Here is a 26,965-nt window from a genome sequence, read left to right on the forward strand (position 1 = left end):
GAGAGCTTTTTTCATTTTATTGAAAATGAAAGCAGCAGCTGCCAAAATATGTAGGTTTTTTATTAATTTTTCAACATTGTGTAAAATAAATGTATAAAGTAACATAAGTTTAAATACTGGTTATTCTTTTACAGTAAAATATTACTACAGAGATAGAAAAAAAGTAAAATGGATATGTTCTTTTTCTTTAAGGAGATTAAATATTACTGAAGAAAGAAAAAAAAAAATTAAACAGCCAAATGGGGCTATGCATACGAACTTAAAAGGTTTAAATAAAACAGAAATATATATTTTATTTTTACTTGCTTAACTTGTGGAGGGTGTATCCTGTAGCAAAGCCGTAACTTTTTTCGTGAAAGCACGTTTCAGTCAATAAGTGTTAAAAAAACGTGTAAAGATATTGACAATAAGCTAAGTCATCTGCAGCAAAGTTTTATAAATGAGGGTTTCACCTTTTTAGACAATAAGCTACGCAAACCCAGGAAGACATGGAATCGTTTAAATCAAGTATCATTACATGTTCCTTTCTTAAAGAGAAGTAAGGCAGTACTTATAAGCTTACATATTTATATATAGACATACATATATATATATATCTATATCCGAAGCCGTGCAAGCACACTCTTTTGAGAATGCAACGTATAGTTGTACAGAAGAAAAGCAATCTTGCCTGAAATGAATGGCAACCTTTTGTAGGTGTATGAAGTTAATTTAAAACTTCAGGTTTACGCGGTGCTTTCTTTCCGAAGTACCTGCACTCATGAATATGTCTGTATGTGTCAGTCGGTGAAATCCACGCGCTTCGCACCGGCGAAGTACCGCTTTTAAATTTTTATTAAGAAGAAAATAAAACGTTTTTAAATTGAGGGAAAATATACTAATAACACTTTGTTAAGGATCAGTTTTTTTGTGAAGCTGCCTTTACTCGAGTGATCACTTCGAGCTGACTTGGTGGGCAAGTGTAAGCGTTACCTGGAAGTAAGCACCCATACAATCAGATTGTGAATCAGACTACGAATGCCGTGAATGTAATTACACACTCACTGCACTTGCTTACGGTAATCGAACCTCAGACGTCAGCGCTAGAGGGGCTTCGCAGCGGTGAAGTATTGGTTTTAAATTTTAATTAAGAACAAAAGAAAACCTCAGAGGTTCGATTCCCGAAAGGGAGTGAAGTGAGTGTCCGGCTACCTACCAGGTAAAGCTTATGGTCGGACAGCAAGTGACGTAACATCAGCCACGGTGCCTTCAGTTGTGAGAAGCAGATCATAGAATGATTGAAAATAGTTTTGCATTTACCTTTTTAGTAAAAGGCAAGCTTTTAAGCCTGAGAAATCACCCCGTAAATGCACACGTTTAATTGGACATGTGTTAATATGTATGGTTACACAGTATTAAAAGACAGTGAACAACGTCAGTTACCTTTGTTCCCGCGTTTGATAAAAGGTGAGCTTTTAAGCCTGAGAAATCACCCCGTAAATGCACACGTTTAATTGCACATGTGTTAATATGTATGCTCACACAGTATTAAAAGACAGTCAAAAATTAACGTAATTTACCTTCGTTCCCGCGTGTGACTCGTGCTGTAAATGTCTTCCTTGTTTTTAGTTCACGTGATTACGTAGGAGGCGTGATGACGTGATACGTGACTCCGCCTCCTCCATTACAGTGTATGGACAAAAATTATGTTCCAGTTATGACCATTACGCTTTGAATTTCGAAATGAAACCTGCCTAACTTTTGTAAGTAAGCTGTAAGGAATGAGCCTGCCAAATTTCAGACTTCCACCTACACGGGAAGTTGGAGAATTAGTGATGAGGGAGTCAGTGAGTGAGTCAGTCAGTGAGGGCTTTGCCTTTTATTATTATTATATATATATATATATATATATATATATATAAAATAATATAATATAATATAATTTGGCGTTTGAAACGGAAATTACGTATGATCATGCGATATGGAAATTCCGTATGAAATGGAAATTACGTATGACCACGCGATATGCAAATTACGTATGACCACAGAACATATTATAATACAGGAACTAATCACTTCGTTTGTGGACACCATTTTTATATCATCTTTTCGAATTATTATTTGTGTGAGAGTTATTTTACTGATATTGAAAAGAAGTAAACACAAACACGCCGATCTATCCCATAGAAGTGCGCCCCGTGTTGCCCTCTCCCAGCCCTCCTGTCTGGACTACAGCTCTGAGCCGTCCGCTGCCAGGCGCGTTCTGACAGAGAAGTTTTATTTATTCGTCCACGTGACTGTCGCAGAAACTGCCACATTGTAACTTTTTTGTAGTTGGCAGTACTTGATAGTAGAAGAGATGAGAAAAAACCTGGCAGGATTTAATCAATATTATTTTAGAATAAGAGAAATAACTATTACCGCATTTATTTCCCTTCTCCATTTTTTATTTACCTATATATATTTCTTCCTTTCTTTTGTTTATTGTTGCCTTATTAAAAAGCCCGAAGCAATTCTCCTTTGGCTAAGCTGTCCTTCTCAAGGGTGGGGTTTGATTTGTCTTAGAATAATTTATAACAAAAAATAATTGATTTGTATGGAATTATTACAATAAAATTAATAAAATTTTTTTTAAAAAAAAGAGAAAAACACCTTTGCGTCTTTCTACTTTTTAACTGCGCCAAGCTATAAACAATGTGAAGACGAGACCACCTTCAGTGGCGAGGGGTCATGAGAACAAAATGGACATTGGGAGGAGCGGATCTACTACCGAGAGATGATCCAAATACATTTTAGCTGCTGTTAGTACTGCTTACCTGTTATGTTATACCGCCTTTAAAATGTAGTTTACCCGTAACCACTCCAGTAGTGCTCAATGTATCTTTACTTCTTAAATGTTAATGTTTTACTGTTTAATAACTTATAGACTACATTTTATTTTTTTCCCTTGCACTCGGCGAAGCCACTGGGTAATCAACTAGTGTTTGTGTGTGTGTATATATATATATGTATTCTTCACTATGCAGATTAAATGCAGTTGATTCATTACAGTTGTTGAAATTCATCTGGTAAAATGTTTTCATTCCCCCAGAACCATTCTTGCTCAGGACTTTACATTTTTATCTCTATATTACTTACTGCCCCTATTGTTTATAAGTCTTTTGAAAATTACCAGTCTATCTGGCCATAAGCGTGTGCTGATGCAATTTGATATTGTTTTGTTTTTTTCCCCATGCCACCGGTTAGAAATTTAATTTGTTGTTGCTCTGAAAGAATGAGATGTGTGAAAAACTGCCCTCTAACCTTGAAGAGTTCCTTACTATTAGCTCTGACTTAGCTCCAGTTTCTATGTATATGTTTGGCTGGCTAAAGACCTTTTCTGGTACACTGACATACTATATCCATGAAAGCAAGTCTTGTCTCTTATCTCTGTAAGAAGCCTGCCCCTCTTTGACCAGTCTGGAGCATGAACTATTATCCACAAGCACTTGGTCTGAAGTAGATTTTTCACCCCTAAAAAAAAAAAGCAAAATTTGTGATCCACCGCATAAGGGATTGTTGTTGCATATCCGGAGCCAAGTTTAATAAATTACTGTTCTCACCTTAAAGAAGTGTGAAGCCTTTGCTTCTTTGTCTTTGATTTAGCATTATGCCAAATACAGTATATACTTCATATGAAGAAGTCTGGGAACCCCTCTTAATTCTTTGGATTTTTGTTTATCATTGGCAGAGCTTTCAAAGTAGCAACTTCCTTTTAATATACTGTATGACATGCCTTATGGAAACAGTAGTATTTCAGCAGTGACATTAAGTTTATTGGATTAACAGAAAAAATGTAATATGCATCATAACAACATTAGACAGGTGCATAAATTTGGGCACCCCAATAGAGATATTACATTAATACTTAGTTGAGCCTCCTTTTGCAAATATATCAGCCTCTAGACTCCTCCTATAGCAGTTGATGAGTGTCTGGATTCTGGATGAAGGTATTTTTGACCATTCTTCCATGCAAAATCTCTCCAGTTAAATTTGATGGCTGCCGAGCATTGACAGCCTGCTTCAAATCATCCCATAGATTTTCGATGATATTCAAGTCAGGGGACTGTGACGGCCATTCCAGAACATTGTACTTCTCCCTCTGCATGAATGCCTTTGTAGATTTCGAACTGTGTTTTGGGTCATTGTCTTGTTGGAATATCCAGCCCCTGCGTAACTTCAACTTTGTGACTGATGCTTGAACATTATCTTGAAGAATTTGTTCATACTGGGTTAAATTCATCCGATCTTCAACTTTAACAAGGGCCCCAGTCCCTGAACTAGCCACACAGCCCCACAGCATGATGGAAGCTCCACCAAATTTAACATTAGGTAGCAGGTGTTTTTCTTGGAATGCGGTGTTGTTCTTCTGCCATGCACAGCGCTTTTTGTTATGACCAAATAACTCAATTTTTGTCTCATCAGTCCAAAGCACTTTGTTCCAAAATGAATCTGGCTTGTGTAAATGAGCATTTGCATACAACAAGCGACTCTGTGGCGTGAGTGCAGAAAGGGCTTCTTTCTCATGGACACTGCCATACAGATGTTCTTTATGTAAATTGCTCTGAATTGTAGAACAATGTACAGATACACCATCTGCAGCAAGATGTTCTTGCAGGTCTTTGGAGGTGATCTGTGGGTTGTCTGTAACCATTCTCACAATCCTGCGCATATGCCGCTCCTGTATTTTTCCTGGCCTGCCAGACTTGGGTTTAACAGCAACTGTGCATGTGGCCTTCCATTTCCTGATTACATTCCTTACAGTTGAAACTGACAGTTTAAACCTCTGAGATCACTTTTTGTAGCCTTCCTCTAAACCATGATACTGAACAATTTTTGTTTTCAGATCTTGTGAGAGTTGCTTTGAGGATTGCTCTGAAGAGTGACAGCATGGAGAGTCAAAGGGAAGCACAACTTGCAATTGACCACCTTGAATACCTTTTCTCATGATTGGACACTTCTGTCTATGAAGTTCAAGGCTTAAGGAGCTAATCCAACCAATTTGGTGTTGCAAGTAATCAGTATTGAGCAGTTACATGCATTCAGATACTGCTTCACTAAAAATCTTTGTTCGGAAAACACCCCAGTACTCGGATGTTCCTAGGAAATGGAAGACTGTTATCTTTTTTGTTGAAAGTAGAGTAAATTATTATGCAGGCTAAGAGGGGTTCCCAAACTTTTTCATATGACTGTATGAAGTCTCATGAAGGAGATTGCAGCAAAACACATGTTACTGCTATCACTCCACACAATTTTTAAAGCTACACAGGTGTTAGGGCCTGGCCATCCTTTTCTGGTTTACCTGGCTGCTATCGCTACCCTACATGATTCTTTTGCCTTTTCGTATAACTTGATTGTTGTATGTGAATAGAAAATGCATTTGCATTTCTACTTTTGTTGAAGGTGATCGTTACCTGTTTCTGAGCCCAAATGTGTCTGTGTGATAAATCACTAGTGCGTTTACACCCAGTTTTTTAGGATGATGCCATCTTATCATGACGTATGTTAGTGCAAGTGTAAATTGATATGGTTTTCTTTAGCTAGAAATTCTCACTTGCATTTGGACTGACACACTCACTCAATTTTATGCAAAGGCCAGGTAAAGCACTGAATACAATGTACAGTAAAACCTTGGATTGTGAGTAACTTGATCTGCAAGTGTTTCGCAAGATTTGCAAAAAATTTGAATAAATTTTAACTTGATAAATGAGCGAGGTCTTGCAATATGACTAGTTCGTATTGTGAACATGGCCCCAAGGAGACGTAGCCACTCCTCCGAGACCCCCTCTTAAATAGTAATATAATGGGAAACAAACACAGCTTTTCATCTCCTCTTTGCAGGAGCAGCTGCTAGCCTACTGCTTGCTGCTGTGCCACATGATCTGCATCTCGTATGGGGCTTCAAAGATTTAAAAGACCGTACCGCGGCTGTCCTAGTGGCTCACTGCCTTGTCTCTCTTTCCCTAGACATCCTCTGCTCTGGTCGGGGTCCCCGAGCCGCAGCGCCTCTTTAAATAGGAAGATTTTGTGTTCTTTTGATCAAGAGGCAGAGCTGTGGTGACCGGTTTTGACAGTGTGCCGGGATTGCTCCTGAAAGAGACTTGTGTTTGTTCCTCCTGTACTCGAATAAAGTTTGTCTCTTGAAAACCCTGAATGAACCTGTGCAACTTTGTGACCCAAGCGTGACAGTATATACTTTGTCAGCCAAGTGTTACGTGATCACAACTGAGCCAGTGGTTCTCTCTCTCTCTCTCTCTTTCTCTCTTGCTGCGGGGTTGTGGGTAATCATGTCCTATTCTCGGTCGTAGTCAGCATGCCTCACTCGTATAGTCAACATACGTATGAGCGTATACTGTATACTAAAGCATTGTGACCACGTGTGTGTGCGTAACGATTCTTTTTAAAGGTAAAGTGCAGGTTAATTTGTTTTATGCATTTTTACTTTATATTTTTTATTAATCATTTTTATATGAATATTTTTGGGTTGTGGAATGATTCATCTGAGTGTCCATTATTTCTTATGGAGAAATTCACTTTGATATACGAGTGCTTTGGATTACAAGCACGTTTCCAAAACAAATTATGCTCGCAAACCAAGGCACCACTGTACTTCACAGGTGCTCTTTAAAGCTGATTTATACTTCACTGTTGAGCCTACACTGTACCTACAGCATAGCCGGACATGTTCCACTTCAAAAATTTGGCTATGTTCACATTGATGCAAACCCTACATAGACCACTATGGCTCTGATTGGCCAGTTTGGTAACCACATATTTCCTGAAACAGGTTTCCATTTATGTTCTGGTCTGGAAGTTGGCAAATGTATGAAAAAGTGGAGAAATGTGAGGAATAATTATGTCTGCCTATGGGAGAAAATGTTTAGCAAGAGCAGCAGTGATCCTGCAGGGCAAAACCAGCCTACATTTTAATGAATCATTTGTTTTTCTTGCATGTTTCTAACACTGTAAACTAGAATTCAGGTATGTGCCTGTAGAAGCATAAACTGCTTTCAACAGCATAGGGTTGATGAGGAGGTATAAATCATGCCTTTACACTGCATGTCCATTTTTATTTTATTTGAAGATTTGTAGTATTTTTATTTTTTATACTGTTTTTCCTTTTTAGCTTGTTTGTTTCTATATCTTCCATCTTATATAGAAATATATAGAAAAATCTGATCATACAACTTTGCAGTCATGTTTATACTGTATATACATATATCCTTATGATTCATATAATTCTTAGTAGCCTTGTTAGAGTTGAGTGAGTTAGCCCAAACAATGGATTGGTTCTTTGTATTCAGAGATAAAGGCAAGGAAAAAGAAGTTCTGAATGTTAGCGATTTGCATTTTTTATCATTTTAAAGTACCTTAATAAATCATATTATTATTATTATTATTGTTTACTTTTTTTAAAACTGGTATGCTATTTGTGAAAAGGAACTTAACTCACAAAATTAACCTATATATTTTTGATGGTATATTGTTTATATTGGTGTTTTTTGTATTTACACATTTTGTAAATAAAATACACTACATTCTTAAACCCTATGTCAAATTTACATTAATTTATCTAATATCCATAGTAAACTGCTATCTTTGTCATCACTTATAAATGATTGTGAAATTCATTAAAATGAATACATTCCTATAGTTTACATTAAATGCATACATGAATGTAAGTACTGCACAGTATATACATCTATTCATTATCTGTTTAAACCACCAGGTTACAAGCAAAATGTTATAAAAGTATAGTAACATCAAAGAGTAAATTAGCAGTATTACATTTCATGAACAGAGAAGTTCCTGTTTGAATTATTTACAGAGTGAACGTGTTAGTAGTTGTTTGCTGGTATATTCTGGCTCACATTGGGTATATAAAGTGTTATATTTGGAGTTCAATAAAATTGAATTTGACACCCCTGTACCAGTTAGAATGAATTATTACAAATAATTACCAAGTTGAAACTTCAGTATTCAACATTTTACTGAAAGAAAAGAACACACATGTAGGCATATCAAGTGATCCTAGTAATAGTCGTATAATAACATGTCTTTGCAAGTCCTGAAAACTTTTCAGTAACTGAGGTGAGCATGCTGTACACTACAGATTCTCAGAAAAAAGGAGCTGCAGTTTTGAGATTGGCACTATTAAGTTAATTTTCAATATCTAGCTTTAAGCTGTTTTTTGTCTTAATTGAGGCAACCCCAGAAAAATCTACCTCACACCGGAAAAATATGGCAAAAGTTAGCAATTTAACAAGGGTTTTCTGCTGTAGGGAAAAGTGGGCATTGTCCATTCTGCTAGGCTTTCATGGCACACCAGTCCTTTTAAGAAAGCAGATTTAACAGGGATGTAGCCATCTAGCTGCAGAACACCCCCACTTGCATTCCAAACTAAGTGAGTGAACTCCAGTTTGTACCAGGATCTGACTGGACTTCATAACAAAGGTTTAAATCAGGTGACCTGACATCTCTCCAGAGGTCCCTCTGTAGACTACTTGTGCCAAAAGGCGTGAAGTGGACTAAAGCAAAGACAAAGACCTAAAATTCAAGAGATGACAGCGAAGCTGGACTGAAGAACCCACCTATTAGAAGATGCTGATTTTGTAACTGGAAGTGACTTTAATTCAATCAGGAGTAGGTTCAAACTTCCTTTAAAACTATCATTACCATCCTGAAGAGTTCTCTCTTTCTCACTGGGATATTCGTTGGACACTCACAGAACTCCCTGGGGATTCTCTCAGGGATGGGGAAATATGCAAAATTACTTTCTAAATATTCTCTTAAAATAAGAAGTTATGAGTCACCTTTTCCATGTGGAGCTGAAAGGTGAAGTACCTTTCTCGTCTTTTTGGACGAGAAGCTGGGATCCAGTCTGTCAAGTCAGAACTGTGTGCCAATAGTCTTAAGAGGCAGAGAAGCCATGAAATTAAGAAGGGAACTTCAGCATCTAAATTCTTGAGCCAGAATGAGTAATGCCTTTTTCCTGTGAAGTGGAAAAAGATAGCAGAAGGCAAGCTGAAGCAGCAGCTTTGAAATGGATCATGTAGAAAAAAGAGTGCACTCCAAAGCATGAAGAATGTTCTATGTGAACCCAGAGCAACAGCAAAGCAACAACTCCATACAACATCATCCATACAGAAATTATATTGTAAACTATTTATTTGTGCCAAGATACAGTAGAACTCTAAATACCAGTAAAAATTCAGCCATTGGTCTGACTAGTTTGTCCCCATCCAGTCTTGTATGTCAATATGTATATCCATTTATCATACTTTTATAAACCCTTGTTTTCATCAATAAATTGTATTATTCTGTTTCTTAAAACGAGTGTGCCTCAGTTGCCTTGATACGAGGCAAAAGGATGGAGACCCACTACTTAACAGAGAAAGTTAAGGTAAATAAAGTTAGGAGTCTTGCTGAATTTTGTAATTAATTACAGGTATTGCTGAAGTTGGTGTTACTGGTGTTCCCAGAAGGAGTTGTTTCATCTCGTAAAGCACTCTGGATATCATCGAGAGGAGATGATAGGAGGTAGATAAGGAGGCATGTGTTAGAGGAATCTGTGAGCAAGTGACACACCATCTATAGACTAGTGACCCACATCCTGCTTACAGAGGAACCAAAGAATTATGCAAATCCAAATCTGTTCCTCTAAGAGTCGCAGTCAGGGCGGCTGATGGTCCTTATGGATGACACTGCAGTTGTAAACCCGCTAGGCTACTTTGAGCAGCTGTTTAAAGTTGATCCTCCGGATAGGACGTTGGATATCTCTGGGTCCACGGTTCTTGAGGCTGATCCTCCAAGTAGCTGTGAACCACCCAATCTCACTGAGATTACACAGGTGGTGAACCAGCTGAGGGTAGGGAAGGGTGCAGGGATCTGTGGTATCCGGGGTGAACTTCTCCAGGCTGGTGGTAAGGCTGTCCTCCTGGCATTGCAAACAATCTTTGCCTCCATTTGGGAGAGTGGTGTCATCTCAACTGAATGGAAAACGGAACTTGTCATCCCTATCTGGAAAGGGAAGGGTGATCGCCTAGACTGTGGTAACTTCAGGGGTTTAACACTGCTCTTGGTGCCATGTAAGGGAAAGGTGCTATATAAATGTATTATTATTATTATTATTATTAGGGTCATCCTCAATAGGATCTGTGATCACTTGCTCACCTGCCAGCAACCGGAGCGGTCTGGTTTTATGCCTAAGAAGTCTACCATCGACCATATCCTGGCACTGATGATTCTCATGGAGCGCAAACATGAGTATCAGCAGAGTTTTTTTTGCAGCCTTTGACGATTTTCGTGAAGCATTCAACTCAGTTGATCTAGCTGCCGTGTGGGACATCCTGAGACTTTGCGGGATCCTCTCAAGGTTGCTGGATTTCATGGCCAGCCCGTATACTGGTGCTGTGCAGAATGGAGGCAGGACCTCTGCATTTTTCCCTGTTGATTCTGGGGTTTGTCACGGGTGTGTTCTTGCTCCTTCTCTGTTCAGTGCTTGCATGGAGTGGGTGTTGGGCAAGTTCTTAGGGTCCAGTGGCTGTGGGGCATCTGTTGGAGAAGAAAGATTAACTGATCTTGACTTTGCTGTGATCTTTGTAAAGTCAATGAAGGCTGTGATCGGGGTTTTCAAGAGACTGAGTGAGTATTTGGGTTTGCCAGTGTCCTGGATAAAAACCACGATCCAGGCCTTTAATGACCTCTTGGGCACAGCCATCAGCAGTGTGTCTAAGCACATGCACAATCATCCCTCAAAAGCTGGTTGTAAAACTGAGCAGGTTGGACCTGAACACCACCCTCTGCAGTTGGATCCTGGACTTCTTGACAGAGAGGTCCCAGTCAGTTCGGACATGCTGCAACACTTCCAGCATCATCACACTGAGCACTGGAGCGTCGCAGGGCTGCGTGCTTAGTCCACTGCTCTTCACCCTGCTGACTTGCGACTGCATAGCCATGCACAACACCAACCACATCATCAAGTTTGCGGATGATATGATGGTGCTGGAAATGATAAGCAGGGATAATGAAACAGCATACAGAGATGAGGTGGAACGGCTGTCTGTATGGTGTGAAGACAACAATCTATCTCTCAATGTTGACAAGACAAAAGAGATAATTGTGGACTTAAGAAAATCACATCCTGCCCACATCCCACTCAGCATCAACGGTTTAGATGTGGAGACTGTTAGGAGTACCAAGTTCCTCGGTGTGCACATAACAGAGGAACTAATGTGGACACATAACACCTCATCACTAATCAAGAAATCCCAGCAGAGACTACATTTCCTGAGACGGCTGAAGCGAGCAAGTCTTCTCCCTTCCATCCTGACCATGTTCTACAGAGACACCATTGAGAGTGTTCTGACCAGCTGCATCACTGTCTGGTATGGCAACTGCAACATATCCGACCACAAGCGTCTGCAAAGGATAGGGAAGACCGCAGAGAACATTATTGGGGTGCCTCTCCCTTCACTACAGGACATATTTTACAAACGCAGTGTCCGCAAGGCCTGCAGCATTGTGCAGGACCCCTTACACCCCTCACATGGACTTTTCACACTTCTGCCATCCAAGAGAATATACTGCAGCATCAGAGCCAGATCTGCCAGGCTGCAGGATAGTTTTTACCTCCAAGCTGTCAGACTCCTTAATACCATGCTGCCCCCTGGGAACTTCCACACTGCCTCAACCACCTCTAAAAACAGGACATTTATACATGCAAGCCACTTTCCTGTAAAGACTAGTGTGCATGTAGAAAAGAACTGAATCTCATACTGACCTTTAAGTATTTTGCACACTGCACTTTAACATTCTTTGAAACATTATGACCTGTCATTGTTTACATGTCTTAAACAACTATTATCATACACTGATATCAATATCTATTATTTATTTATTATCTATATATATAAAATCCCTATGTGCGTCCAGGTGTCCGTGTGTGGGTGTCTTCTGGTGAAATGCACATACGCGGGGCACGGTGCTATGCGCGATATTACTGTCAGAGAAAGTTCGAGGCGTTTTACGGAAATACAAACCAGTATTACTGCGAGAGGAAATTAAAGGTACACAATACAGTGACGCATATTACAGCCACCTACAAGCCAGTATTACTGTCAGAGGAGATTAAAGGCATATTACCGACGCGCACGCCTGTATTACCGCCAGAGAAAATTAAAGGTATATTACGGACGTACAAGACGGTATCCTTCAAAAAGGGCGCGCACAAAAAGGTGAGCCTCAAAAGGACGACCTCAATTGGGTGCAGCGAATAAAGGCGCGTGTAAATAAAGATCTGCACCTGTTGCTCTTCACATATTCCAGAGCCATTTGAACTAAATTATCTACGCGCCCTTATTGAATAGAGCCGTACAAGACAGTATTACTGTCACAGAAAATTAAAGACACACAATACACGGCGGCAGCCCACGAAGAACGGTCAGCTCAGCAAGTAAACATCAACAAAAGAAAGGCTGAAAGAAAAATCCGACCAACAAAAAGAATGAGGTCAAAGTCCCTTGCCATTTAATATAGACTGTTCCTACTAATGTTTATGCACTACTGTTCTAGCGCCCGTTATTGTAACGGGCTAAATGACTAGTATTATATATTTATTGAATATATTTATGTATCTAGATTGCATAATACTATACATTGCATCAATCTTGTCTTTGCACAATGTCTTGTCTTGTTTGTGTTTTAATTTTAATTCTATTTTTGATTGAATTTTAATTTTTTATTTGCACTTCATGTTACACTGTGGACCCTGAGCTTTGCAATTTCGTCTATCTGTATACTTGTATATGGTTGAGATGACAGTAAAGTTTGCTTTGATTTTGACCTTGTTGAGAGGTTTACTTACCTCGGTAGTGATTTTCATGTCTCTGGTGACTCCTCCTATGAAGTCATTGGGGGGGTGGGGTGGGGGCGTGTCATGAGGTTGCTGGAATGGAGTGTGTGGCGTTCCCGATATCTCTGCAAAAGGACAAAGGTCCAAGTCTTTAGAGTCCTGGTGCTTCCTGTCTTGCTATATGGTTGCAAACATTGATACTATCTAGTGCCCCTTTGGTACTGTGTCTCCTTGGAGAATCCTTGGATACCGCTGGTTTGACTTGTGTAGAATGAGCAGTTGCTCATCGTGAGGGAGCGTCAGTTACGGCACTACGACCATGTGGCGTGATTCCCAGAGGGTGATCTGGCTCACGGGATCCTCATGGTTTAGGACCCAAGTGGCTGTACCAAGCCAAGGGGATCCCCACGTAACACCTGGCTGCAGCAGATAGAGAGTCATTTCCAGAGGGTGGGACTGGACCACGTGTCTGCATGGGGGTTTGCCAACTAGGATTCCGAGCTGTTTCGTTATGTGGTGGATGTGGCAACACACTGTACCAGTGTATGCTCCCCGACCTGACCTGATTGCTGAAGACAAAAAATTAATATAGTTAAAGAATTTCTTCTTCAAATCCCACTTTATTATGACGTCCTCTTGCATGGCCGTCTTATTGATTATTAATTATTAAAATTCTTCCACTGCTTAGCAATGGGTATTCTTCTCCACTCCAATCCAAAATAGCCAGGGCCTTGCACTTGATCTGGGACCTTGTTGAATCATAGATTAATAAACTGTTCCTATTATGCAGTGCTGAATTCAGTAGCAGATGTTGCACTGGGAGGGTTTCTGATCCAATTATGTTTTTGAGAAATAGCTCTGAAGTGTTTTTATATGGCTGAAATTTGACTTTTCACACACAGAATCATTACATTATGAAATTTACTGATCTTAATGAATAATTCAGACTTTGACTAATCTTATTTTGATAATACAGTAATCCCTCGCTATATCGCGCTTGGACTTTTGCGGCTTCACTCTTATCGCGGATTTTATATGTAAGCATATTTAAATATATATCGCGGATTTTTTGCTGGTTCGCGGATTTCTGCGGACAATGGGTCTTTTAATTTCTGGTACATGCTTCCTCAGTTGGTTTGCCCAGTTGATTTCATACAAGGGACGCTATTGGCAGATGGCTGAGAAGCTACCCAACCAGAGCGCGTATTACGTATTAAATAATACTCCTCAAATATATTGTGAGCACGGGGGCTGTTCGCACCCCTAGAGGATACGGCTGCTCCTCAATATACGCTGAAAGATTACCTTCATATTGCTCTCTTTCTTGCTGGGCTTACATATGGCTGATTTGTCAAGCGATATGCTTCCAGCACGGTGCTTCGCATACTTAAAAGATCAAACAGCACGTATTGATTTTTGATTGTTTGCTTTCTTGCTCTGACATTCTCTGCTACTGATGGAGGGGGTGTGAGCAGGGGGGCTGTTCGCACCCCTAGACGATACGGACGCTCGTCTAAAAATGCTAAAAGATTACCTTCACGTTGCTCCATTCTGTGCAGCTGCTTTATCAAGCGACATGCTTCCTGCACGGTGCTTCGCATACTTAAAAGCTCGAAGGGCACGTATTGATTTTTGATTGATTGATTGTTTTTCTCTGTCTTTCTCTGACATTCTCTGCTCCTAACGGAGGGGCTGTTCGCAGAGGGGCTGTTCGCACACTGACCTAGAGGATACGGACGCTCCTCTAAAAAATGCTGAAAGACTACCTTTACATTGTACCGCCGGTGCTTCGCATACTTAAAAGCCAAACAGCCCTATTGATTTTTGTTTGCTTTTTTCTCTCTCTCTCTCTCTCTCTGACATTCTCTGCTCCTGACGCGCACTCCTTTGAAGAGGAAGATATGTTTGCATTCTTAGAATTGTGAGACGGAACTGTCATCTCTGTCTTGTCATGGAGCACAGTTTAAACTTTTGAAAAAGAGACAAATGTTTGTTTGCAGTGTTTGAATAAAGTTCCTGTCTCTCTACAACCTCCTGTGTTTCTGTGCAAATCTGTGACCCAAGCATGACAATATAAAAATAACCATATAAACATATGGTTTCTACTTCGCGGATTTTCACCTTTCGCGGGGGGTTCTGGAACGCAACCCCCACGATCGAGGAGGGATTACTGTACCGTAGTTTACTGTGGCAAAGACATTTGTTATTACACCGCCCAGCTCAAGCTGTTTGGATGCAAGTGCCTCTCTGTATTCTACAGTTGTGCCCATTGCATTTCTGGAGAAATGTGCTTGGTGAACAATTGCAGCCCTCCTTGTTTTACAACCATTGCCTGAGCCCCATTTATGCAGATCTTCACACAATACTCCCATTTCAGATCAGACTCTTTCAAGTAAGTATCTGTGATTTAGAATAATGCCGAAAAACAAATCCTCCTTCAGATCATTGACATTAACATATTTGATGCATGTTACCAATAAACAGTCATTTTTGCTGTCAGTTGCTTCATCCATTTGAAGTTAAAATCTTAAAATGTTGTCAGTGACCTGGTTCTCCGTATCTTTTGACATGTCGTAAATGCACCCTTCACTTGGCATTGTTTAACATTTGGCTACATGTTGCTTCATCAGTCATAGTTTAAACTTTATCTTTAGTGGCAAGGAGAATGAGTTGTCCTGCTATTTTGTGGGGCATTTTACATTGGCACATTTGATGGCCTACTTTGCTGAAAGAAAGTAGAACATCTGAAGGCACAAATGCGTTTTGATAATGTGACTTTGCTGAGCATGACATTTTTGTCCATGTTCTTGTGCTTGATGTGTAAAGTCTCCAGGTGACATGTAAATTTGTTCAACTTCAAACCAAGAGAGTCCAATATTGTGATCTCTCTTCAGTAACAACTGTTGAGCTAGTAAAGCTGAGAGAGTGGTATGCCTCATCATGTTTTATTTTCTTTGTATCTGTAACATTTGGAGTCATCATGGTTGGTTTATCATCTGCTTTACATTTTGTTCATAGGCCTATCACTTTCCATACTTTGCATGTGCTTAGCAATTACAGGGCTCGCAAAATCGCTAGCCCGACATCCCGGGGCTATTGTGTCTTCCAGTCGGGCTACCAAAATCTATGTCAGCCCTGCCCGTCGGGCTATCATAGGAAGGAAAAATATATGTCAATGCTTTTGCATTCTTTTGCAAATGTAGCTGGGTAATTATGTCATTTACAGGCATCGATGAGCCACTGTCAATATGTGAAATATTGAAATTGCGTTTGAATTCGCGCTTGTTGTTTACTTTCACTTTCACTTTGCGATCACGCGAACTGTGTATAGAGAGCGGCAGTACTGATTGGTCAGTGACAGATTAATTGCGCACCAATTCCTCTGACATCGTCTTATCATAACTCATTAGCTTACTATTCAAATGTGACAAGTGAAATTTCCCGCAGCAAGCTTAAACATGTGATAGAGGTTGATTGCGCAGAGAATTTAAAAAATCGCTGACCGTTATGTGTGTGCGTGTGTAAAAATAGATGGATTTACGCAGGTATTTTAGTTCTGCTGAGCCAAATAAGACAGGTCAGGGTGAAAAGGGACAGCCAAAGAAAAGCCTACCACAAAGCGGAAAAGTTATGACAAATCAGACTATGAGGCAAAAAGAAAGTGCAGCTTTTTGGTTTCATGGACAAAAGAATTTCTGTGGCTGGAATGTGACAAGCTAAATAACATAATGTTCTGCCAGGTGTGTCGTGAGTTTCCCTCGATTTCTGACTCGACAAGTGCCTTTGTTACTGGGACCAGTAATTTTAGGAAAGACCCCATCAGAACCCATGAGAAATCTCTGCATCACAAGAAATGCATTGGTGCTCAGTCAGCAGCATCTTTCCCAGAACAAACACTAATTGCAAAAAACATACTAAAAAATAAACCAAGCACAACAAGAAGTCCTGAAAAAGCTGTTTAGAACAGCGTACTATGTTGCAAAGAGTGAACTACCATTGGCAAAATTTAGCAGTCTTTGCAAACTTCAAAAAGCAAATGGCCTAGATCTTGGTTCCACTTACCTCAATGACCATGCTTGCAGAGAGTTTATTGGAGCAATAGCACAAACTCCAAGAGACCAGATTGAAAAGGAAATTCAAGAAAGCAGGTTCTTATCCATTCTTGCAGATGGCAGTACAGACACTGGTATAATAGAACAGGAGTTGGTTCATGTCAGGTATGTGAGAGATAATGGTGACATATCCACATACATGATCAAATGTCAGCCAGTCAAGAGTGCAAATGCTGCAGGTATTTTAGAGGCTATTGATGAAGCAGTGAACACCATGGGTATCAGAGAAGACACATGGAAAAAGAAAGTAGTGTGTGCAAATTTTGATGGTGCTACAGTGACGATGGGTGAGAAAACAGGAGTAGCTAGGAGTCTGAAACAGAGGATACCCCACATCATAACAATCCACTGTGTGGCACACAAATTAGAGCTAGCCATGCTGGATAGCGTGAAAGGCTGTGAGTACTTGGTGAAATTTGAAGATACACTGAAAACCATCTTTAAGATGTACTACTATTCCCCAAAGAAGCGAAGAGAACTGACAGAAATAAGTGAACTGCTAAATGAGAAACTGGCACATTTCAGTGGCCTGAAGAGCACACGGTGGCTTCCAAGCCGGCTGAGATGTCTGAAGGCTGTGGAAAAAAATTACACTCCCACTGTTGTTCATATGGAGAACATGGCAGAAGGAAGTGATGTCAAGTCTGAGGATGCAGCCAAGGCTAAGGGGGTGGTGCAGAAGATGAAGGCTGAGAAATTTGTTCACTTCCTGCATTTCATTTTGGACTACAGCACCATCTTATCCAAGTGCTGTACTGATTTTCAGCATGATAACCTAAACATCACACGAACAAATCAGTTAGTTGAGAGCACCATATCACGCTTACTCAGCCTAAAAACAAAACCAGGAGAATACCAGAAAACCTTGGACACAAAGTTCACAGCGAACGAGGATGGTAGCATTTGCTACTATGGAACTCAGCTCCCAAAAAGTCAGCGACCTGCTAGAAGAGGTGAGGGCACAGACAAAGACACCTTTGGTGCAGAGATTCAGAAGATTATTGAGAACACAGTCAAGTACATGGACAACAGATTTAAAAATCTGCATGAAAAGCCTCTTTCTTGTTTCAAGGTTTTTGACCCTTCCACTCTTCCCTACCCCAGAGAAGAGCTGGCAAATTAAGGGGATGAAGAAGTAGATTATCTTGTCACACATTTTGCCAGTTTGCTAGATGAGGAAGAGAAAGAGAAAATTCCACTAGAATGGATGGATCTAAAAATGTGGCTTGCAGAACACCGGGGTAGCAAGGTAGATGATTGCTTGTACAGAGATCTCCTCTCTGGGAATCCAGAACACCTCTCTCATATCTTGTTGCTGGTGAAATTAATGCTGACACTTAGTCCATCAACAGCCATCTGTGAGAGAGGATTTTCTTGCATGAACCGAGTGAAGACAACACATCGTACCTCTCTACACCCTGAAACACTGAATGACTGCATGCAACTCTCCATTAATGGGGAAACAGTTGAATACTTTTGCCCTGACAAGTCAATTCGCTTCTGGATGTTTTCTGGAAAAGGTTCAAGACACCTGGATCATAAAATCCCGACAAGAACAAAGAGCAGTGAAATGGAGGCCGATGCACAGGAAGAGAAACCTGATGGAGAAGCTATGCCCTCAACGTCGAGTGGCATTTTCTCATCCGTGAGTTCAGTGGAAATTTCAGATTCAGAATCTGACACAGACTGATTCATGTTCTACACAGTTCTTACAAGTTCATAGAAATTTCTGTTCAATTAGAACCAAATATTTGAGTTGATGATTGTAATTTTTATACAGTTGTTGTAATTTGTGTTTTAACAATTTTTTGATTGATGTTTTGTTTCCTTTACAATATCATACATTAAAAATAATCTCTTTTTTATTCGGGCTACTTAAATTTATTTTGGGCTACCAAAAACTGAAGAGTGCCTGCCCGAAGGGCTATCAGGGATTTTGAAATTTTGCAAGCCCTGAATTAGTGTACAAATATCGTCCACAACTATCTCTAAAACCAGGGAAGTCCCTATATGCAACACCTGTTGAGGAAATTCTCAAGACCTGTTGTGTTTTTACCTTTCAGCATGAGCTCCCCTCTCCTCTCTTGAAAAATTAACCTCAAAAACAATTTTGCACCCTCCAAAAACCTGAAGTACTAGCATATTTAATTTGTAGATTGCCTATCTTTTTCCCCTCGCAAAAATTATGCTGTGCGCTTAGTCACTTATCTTTCTGTCAGCTTTGTCCCTGAAATAAGTTTAGTGCATTTCTTATGTTTTGGGATTGTCTTTTGGGCTGCTGTTGCTATGTGTTTTGCTTTCCTTTCTTTCTGTTAACCATCTGTTTCTGCCTCACATACTTCTGCACCTATCAGCTCTTCTCCATCACTTTTAACTAAGAGTGGGTGTTTTCTTTAAGATGAATTGCTGCTAAGTTAGTTCTTGCCTCTTGTTTGGAAACCCTTGAACCAAATTTTAATTGACCTTTCAGCAGTGCAAATTAATAGTTTACTTGTACCTAGCTAAAATGTGAAAAGGTAGCATGCTACTGCATGCTTCGTCAGGTGATCAGAATCATATTTCCAGACTCGATTCTTAGTCAGCCTGTCTCACTCCCTGTTCTGAATGTACATTAAGAGTTTTGATCCTCAAGAAATAGTTTAGATGGGATGGATGGGCATGCCATGAGAGAGTTTGTTTTATTCTCTTATTTCCTTGATGGCAGCATTTAATTGTATACCATATTGTATTAGTTTAGTGTTAGAAACAATATTTATACTGTAAGTTGTGGTAAAGTCACACCCATTCTTTTCTCATGTTGTTAATGCAGAGAATGTTGTGCTGACCACATTAGACATTTTCTGTTGTATTCAGTCTGTTGTAGGACTTTATCAAATATTTTTTCTAGTTAGCTATATTGAAAATATAAAATGAGTGTTTGTTACTCTGAATATTTAAGGAATTGAAATTATACCAGAAGAATAGTCTTGAGTTTTGAAATTATTATTAAAGTACATTTGGTAGCCATCAATAGCCACGTCCCTAGGGTGAAAGGTTATCATGTATGTGGAGAAGTAATGAGGGAGGGAGCTGGACTTGCATTCTTTACTGTTTCCTTTTTTGCAAAAATGATATAGATACACTTTTTAGTTTGAGCTAATATACAAGATATTCTCTTCGCTAATGTGGATGTATTTGATACGTTTAATGGTCGTTTCTCTTTTTTTTTTTTTTGTGATACTGTATAGGCCACTATTGTAATGTACTATAAACATGACTGGCAAACTGTGTCCATTATACAATATCTGAAAATAAAGAATGGCGAAGATCTCAGGAATGTTGATCTGCTCAGGTCCTCAAAACATTTTAACAATGCTCTTAGAAAAGAGAGAATTAACAATTTCAGAAATGTATGCTATTGCATAATGAGAGCAGCAGCAAGCCATGTAAGTAAAGAATGGGTTTAATTAAGAACAAGAATTGGCGCCTAATTGACCAGCTGGTTGGAGTTTGAGGCCCTGACTTAGTTGGTCTTCTGTTGGCTTACTCACTTCACATTTCATTTCTGTTTGGGTGCCATTTATGGAAAAAATGAAGCAATTTAGAGGAACGATGAAGAAATTTAGGGGAACCAATCTTAAAAAACAAATCAATTAAAATTCAATTCAAAATTCAATCAATTAAAATTCAAAAACAGTTAACAGCAAAAAACAGGTCACTAAGTAAGAAAAGGGTTAGAATGAAAACTGCATCCACTGTGGCCCTCCTGGACCAGATTTGGGGGGACCCCTGCATAAAGGTTTTCTGCTACAGTTGTGCATGGCAGGTTCTAGAATTTGAATTTGATTTCTTACCTGGTCAGGCTATGATTACAGTTTGCATGTTAATCTTTAAGTTTGTAAGAGCGTATTACTCAGATATCATCCTATTTGTTAAAGATGTGCATATTGAGTATTTAACTTCACATTATTGTGCATCATTGTTTATATATGCATGTTTGAGTCCTGACTGTGAATTTGTTAATGTTTTCAGTGGTATTGGATTATCATTCCTGTAACCAGCTGTTAATAAAAATGATTTACATACTTGTCTCTTTCAGGCATATGCCAGGACACACTAGTCGAGAAGTACTTGTAATATTTAGCAGTCTAACAACCTGTGATCCTGCCAACATTTACGATTTGATAAAGGTAGGTAACATGGAAGAAAAAAGCTTCAATTTATGTTTAGTAGCAGGATAAAAAGACTAGCAAAGAGAAAAGAATGCAAGATAGAGTTCTGATTTGGACAGGCCTATTATCATCTTTTATTGACTTACTATCAATCAAATATGCACATTTGGGTTATATCCAGTCATTACGTTTTCAGGCAATTTTAGAATTTTACAGGTCAGATGGTTATTTTGTATATAATTTAAATGCTTAAATAGTCATTGTTATTTAGGCCGGACAGAGCACTTTTAAAAGTGCAGCTGTCTTTTAGGTTGAGGAGAATTCTGGGATGCTTGAAATCAGCACACATTATACAAATAATCTTCAACAGTTTACATTTTCATAATTGTCCTTTATGTTTCATTTCACCTGATTAGCTCTGTCTATGCTTACATTGGTGAACCTGGCTGTTTTAGCATCTGTTTATTTTGGCCTGTGAATAAATGTGAGATTTGAGACTAACATAAATCTGTTCTGGTTTGGGGGATAAAAATGATAAATATGTTTTTGTTCCTAGCTGTAGTTTTGGCCAAGTAAATAAATCGAACCTTGTGGTTTGGCAGAAAAATTAGGTTTATACTTGAAGTTAACAATGACAGAAATACCAATGGATTAAGCCGAATAATTTTTTGTTAAATAACATATCCTTCTAAAACACTTAAATGCTCATTAGAATATAATGACCCATGTTCCTGTTATGTTCCATTTTTTAACTACTTTAGTAACAAAAGTAGTTCTCCATCTAATTTTGACTTTTAAATATTATTTTGAATAGTAATTCCTTCATACCTAGATGATAATTATTACTTTGAAGGCCTACTGGTCATGTTAGTATAACAGAGCTACATTTATGTATTTATAAATCATAAGCTGTTACAAAATAATGATTTCTGCATGTTGACAAAAAGGACAGTCCACTTGAAAGAATGTCTCTGAGTCCTCTGGAGCTGTACTGATTATTTAAAGGGAAAAAAATATATATATAAAGCAGGAAGTACAGACAATGGAGAGAGTTTTTTATTTTTTATATATATAATTGGACCAAGTAGGATTAAGAGAAGCCATTAAGATTATGCATTACTAGACAAAGAGCCCGTTTTGACAACGTAAGATGAAACGGGCACGAGTTTGTGTCAGCAGTGTATGAAGGACAAATGATAAGTAATGAAGAAGTTGTTTTGTAATGATTGTAGTCCGCTTTACTCATTACTGTACAGGCTTGTACTGTTAGTTGATGAATTTTCCAGGCCAATAGTATAATATTGAATGATGAATGTTCCAGTACAATATGGAATAGTAATAAGTATAAGCACCACAAACCTGATATAGCTGTATTGAATGAATGCGTAATTGAATCAGAATGCGTAATTAGGCCTCAAGCTGTAGTCGAAATCGCCTTTCAGGCCTGTAGAGCTTTAATCGAAGTCGCCTTTCTCTTTGAATTTTTGCGGCCGGAAATCCGCCGCCTGCCGCGCGCGATGTTGGGGTTGGATGTCGGTCTTGTAAGGTTTTTCAGGCGACTGCGCATTCGGCTTCGGACGTGTGCAGAAGGCGACTGCGCATTCGGCTTCGGACGGACGTGAGTGAGGAGGCAGGCGAATTATGTATTAAGATTTCCAACACTATCAGACTTGTTTTGCGGAGGATTACTTTCATTTGGAGGAAGGGCTTGGAACAATTGCTGGAGCCAAACGCAAGTGAAAGCATTTTCCGTGAGGTAGGATCAAGCTGATGAGCTATAAACGTGTGTCCTTTGGAGTCTGTATTTGGAATAAGCTTAAGATTCTATAATGGATTATAAACCCAGGTGGTATTGAGACTGTAAAATATAGTTGGTGTGATGGAATGTCATATCTTCAGTTGCTTTTGTAAATATCCATATGCTATATAGTTTATTTGTATGTAATTGCACAAAAAATATCTCAACCTTTTTATTTATTTTTAAATTATATTTGTTTCATCTGTAGCGTTGTTTGTGGGTGCAAAGAGATACAGTGGGGGAAATGAGTATTTGATTCCCTCCTGAATCTGTAAGTTTGCTGACTTACAAAGACATGAACAGTCTAATTTTTAGGGTAGTTTCATTTTAATGGAGAGAGACAGAATATCAACCAAAAATACAGGAAAACACATTTCATAAAAGTTATAAAATAAGTTGCATGTCATTGAGAGAAATAAATATTTGATCCCCTATAACTCAGCCAGAATTTCGGTCTCCCACAGATTGGTTGTGTGCCCATGAGGCACACAGATTACTATCAATTAATCAATCAATCAGTCAGTCAATTATAGATACTCCTAATCTCAATTTATGTATATAAAGCACAATTGCCCACAGAATCAATTTCTTCCATTCCAACCTCTCCACTACCATGGGCAAGATGAAGAGATGTCAAAAGATGACCGCGACAATATTGTAGACCTGCACAAGCCTGGAATGGGCTACAAGACCATCAGCAAGAAGCTTGGTGAGAAGGTGACAACTGTTGGTGCAATTATTCAGAAATGGAAGAAATATAAAATGACTATCAATCGCCCATGGTCTTGAGCTCCATGCAAGATCTTGCTTCATGGTGTGAGGATGATCATGAGAAAAATGAGGGATCAGCCCAAAACTACATGGGAGGAGTTTAATGATCTGAAGGCAGTTGGGACCATAGTTATCAAGAACACCATTAGTAACACACTACACTGTAATGGATTGAAATCTTGTAGCACCTGCAACGCCCCCCTGCTCAAGAAGGCACATATACAGGCCCGGATGTTCACTTGCAAACTTAAGACGGGCCTGTTCATGAGGGGGACCTTGCGGGCACTGCAAGATTTCAGTCAAAAATGCACAAATACAAGCACAAGTAATCTTCAGGAGTTGTCCTTTGTCTAAATGCCCGAACGTCATTAAACTTCGCAAAAAAAGAGTTAAACGTCATCACCGGCTACCGTGAATCTAAAAATAAGCATAAAAACTGTGATCATTTTTTTTGTGTTTTATAAATATTTTTAGTGAATCTGATGCTTTATTTATAGGATTCTGTTACCGGATTGCACACAGCACACTGGTTTATGCTTGGCTGTGTGATTGAGCCAAGCAGAGGACCCAGTATATGTGCTTCTTATGTTACACTTGGTGCTGACAGAATAATAATAACGCAACAGCAATAACATTTATATAGCAGTTTTTCATACAAACGATGTAGCTCAAAGTGATTTACAAGATGTCAGAGAAAGTTACAGAACATAAAAACAAATAAGATTATGCAATAATATTAAAGAATAACAAAGAAAAAAAGCAGATAAATCTAAATGATCTTTAAAAGCTGATCAAGTAGAAGAGTAGCATACTTATATAAAATGTCATTATGTAAGATTAATCCAGTAATAAGGTCAGATGACCAGGAGGACAGAAAAAAAAACAAAAAAAACAAAACTCCATTTAGGCTGGAAGGAAAAAAAAATCTAACATAATTGTATTTAATTCATTCCTCTTTGTTTGCAGGTTTTATATGACCGTATTCGATGAAGTCTGTCTCGTGAACAGTTAAGGCACCCGCCTACATTCCATCTACACAGGTGCCTTCATAGTGCCTTGATCATTGCCACCACAGAAGAATCAGAAAAGGTAGCAGAGAAAAGTAGAGATTAGTAAAGATTGCAGATTCCTGAAAAATATGAGAATTATGTGCCTATATCGTGTATTAGGAGAACAACTAAAATGTAGCCACAAAAAAAACCAAATTAAAATAACGGGGTTTTAGCAGTGTTTTAAAATGTTCCACAGTATTAACGTGGCAAATTTCTATTCGTAAAGTATTCCAGGTTTTGATGCATAACAACAAAAGGCTGCGTCACCACTTTTTTTAAGCTTGGCCCTTGGAATTATAATCAGACCAGATCAGATCTAAGGTTATGACTTGGGAGTGTAGGGGGACAGGCATTCCAAAACATAGGATGGAGCAAGATCATTTAAGGCTTTAATATTGGTAGTATTTTAAAGTTAATTCTAAAGTAATGACACTAAAAGATTCTGACTGCTTCATTCTGCATTATATGCAACCGATTGATGTTTTTCTTAGGTTGTCCTGTTAGGAGTGCAATATAGTAATCTAGTCAACAAAAAACAAAAGCGTGAACTGATTTTTTCAGCATCTTGTAAAGTTTTATTGCTATATTCCTTAAGTGAAAAGATGCAGTCATAGTAATGTGGTTAATATGCAATTTAAAGTTTATTTCAAAGTCCGTGATTACCCATAAATTCTTTACTTCCGCCTTGACTTTTATATCTAAGAGATCAAGTTTATTTCTAATACCCTCCGTCCGGTCAGGTTGGGGAGCATGCATTAGTACAGAACATTGCTGCACTCACCATACAACAAAACAGCTAGGGATCCTGGTTGGCAATGCCCCAGGCAGACACACGGTCCAGTCCTTCCCTACAGAAATTACCATCTGTCTGCCGCAGCCAGGTGTTACATGGGCATCCCCTTAGCTTGGTCCAGCTTCTTGGGGCCTCAACAATGAGGATCATGCAAGCCGGAAGACCCTCGGGTAATCACACCACGTGGCTGTAGTGCTGTAACTGACGCTCCCTCACAATGCTTTTAACATGCCTCATTCTGTACCCCGTGAGCAACAGCTCATTCAACACAAAGTCAAACTTCACTACAGAAATATATTAACTTAAGCCCCCACCATATTACGTGACATTTCCAGAAATGTTCAGTTGCTGATTTCATCTCCTGTGATCACACATCTTGTAATCTGACATCCCCATTAATTCAGTTAAACCAATCTGTCAAACCTCATTGTGTCAGAAGTCTTAGAAACGGACTTGTATATAGGTGAAAGCTGACAAAAAATGACCTTACAAAGTGGGGCAGCTGCAGAGACTTTCTATTGAGAGGTATATATATATATATATATATATATATATATATATATATATATATATATATATCTAACATAATATGTATGAGAGGAGCACTTTGAGGTGGAGCAATTGACTAGGCCATTGTGGGCAGTTTAGCCAGGATATCGGGAAACGCCTTGCTCTTTTGGAAAGATGCCCATGAATCTTTTTTGACCAAAGAGAGTCAGGACCATGATTTTACAACTGAAATACAGCATAGTGTCCCCATCTAGGCACTGAGGCATTGAGGTCCACAAACAGTCCACAGGGCTCACCAACACCTCTTCCAACAGCAACCCAAGGTTTCCCTCAATGTTCTCCTATCCAAGTATTGATCAGGCCCAAACATGCTTAGCTTGAGGTGGAATACTTGTTCTGTAGTGCAGAATGTATATCTGCTGTGCAGTATTTTCTCACCATTCTATGTGTTTGCACTTATTAAAGCATAAATTGACAATGAAATAAATTATGAAAGAATACTTGTTTGCATCACTGGAAAGAATACTTTTCTACTGTGAAATCTAAATGCTTTGGTAATTCCAAGTACTCTTATAGTGTTCTTAATAATGCAAACAGATCGAAATGTGTAATCTTTTCTGTGGTGTACCTTGTTTTTTTTTTCCTGTAGACTTTGAAATCAACAAAAATACGTGTATCAATAATTGGTCTTTCAGCCGAAGTGAGAGTCTGTACTGTTCTTGCACGTGAGACTGGAGGTATGAGTTTAAAATTGTTTCAGTATCACTGTTTTGTTGTAGCTGTTTTACTTTAGGCATATAAGCTTTTAGAGATTACAGTATTTGACACTTTCTTGTAAATCAATGAGCTATATGAGTATTTTTTCTTTTCTTTTTTTGAGAGGGGTTGAATTGCTTTGGTCTTCTCT

General features: G+C 38.9%; 1 protein-coding gene across 2 annotated transcripts in view; it reads left to right on the forward strand.

Annotated features, from left to right (window-relative positions):
- Nucleotides 1-26,965, forward strand: part of gtf2h2 (general transcription factor IIH, polypeptide 2) — a 128,566-nt gene that overhangs the window by 51,248 nt on the left and 50,353 nt on the right. For both annotated transcript variants that reach the window (XR_007935390.1, XM_028804688.2), the window contains exons 9-10: nucleotides 21,062-21,152; nucleotides 26,708-26,795. Coding sequence is in view for 1 of the 2 variants with exons in the window: in XM_028804688.2 (XP_028660521.1) it covers nucleotides 21,062-21,152; nucleotides 26,708-26,795 (179 nt within the window). In the remaining variant the exon portion in view is untranslated. The remainder of the gene's footprint in view (nucleotides 1-21,061; nucleotides 21,153-26,707; nucleotides 26,796-26,965) is intronic.

The sequence above is a fragment of the Erpetoichthys calabaricus genome, chromosome 7 (assembly GCF_900747795.2).
Source record: "Erpetoichthys calabaricus chromosome 7, fErpCal1.3, whole genome shotgun sequence".
Lineage (NCBI taxonomy): Eukaryota > Metazoa > Chordata > Cladistia > Polypteriformes > Polypteridae > Erpetoichthys > Erpetoichthys calabaricus.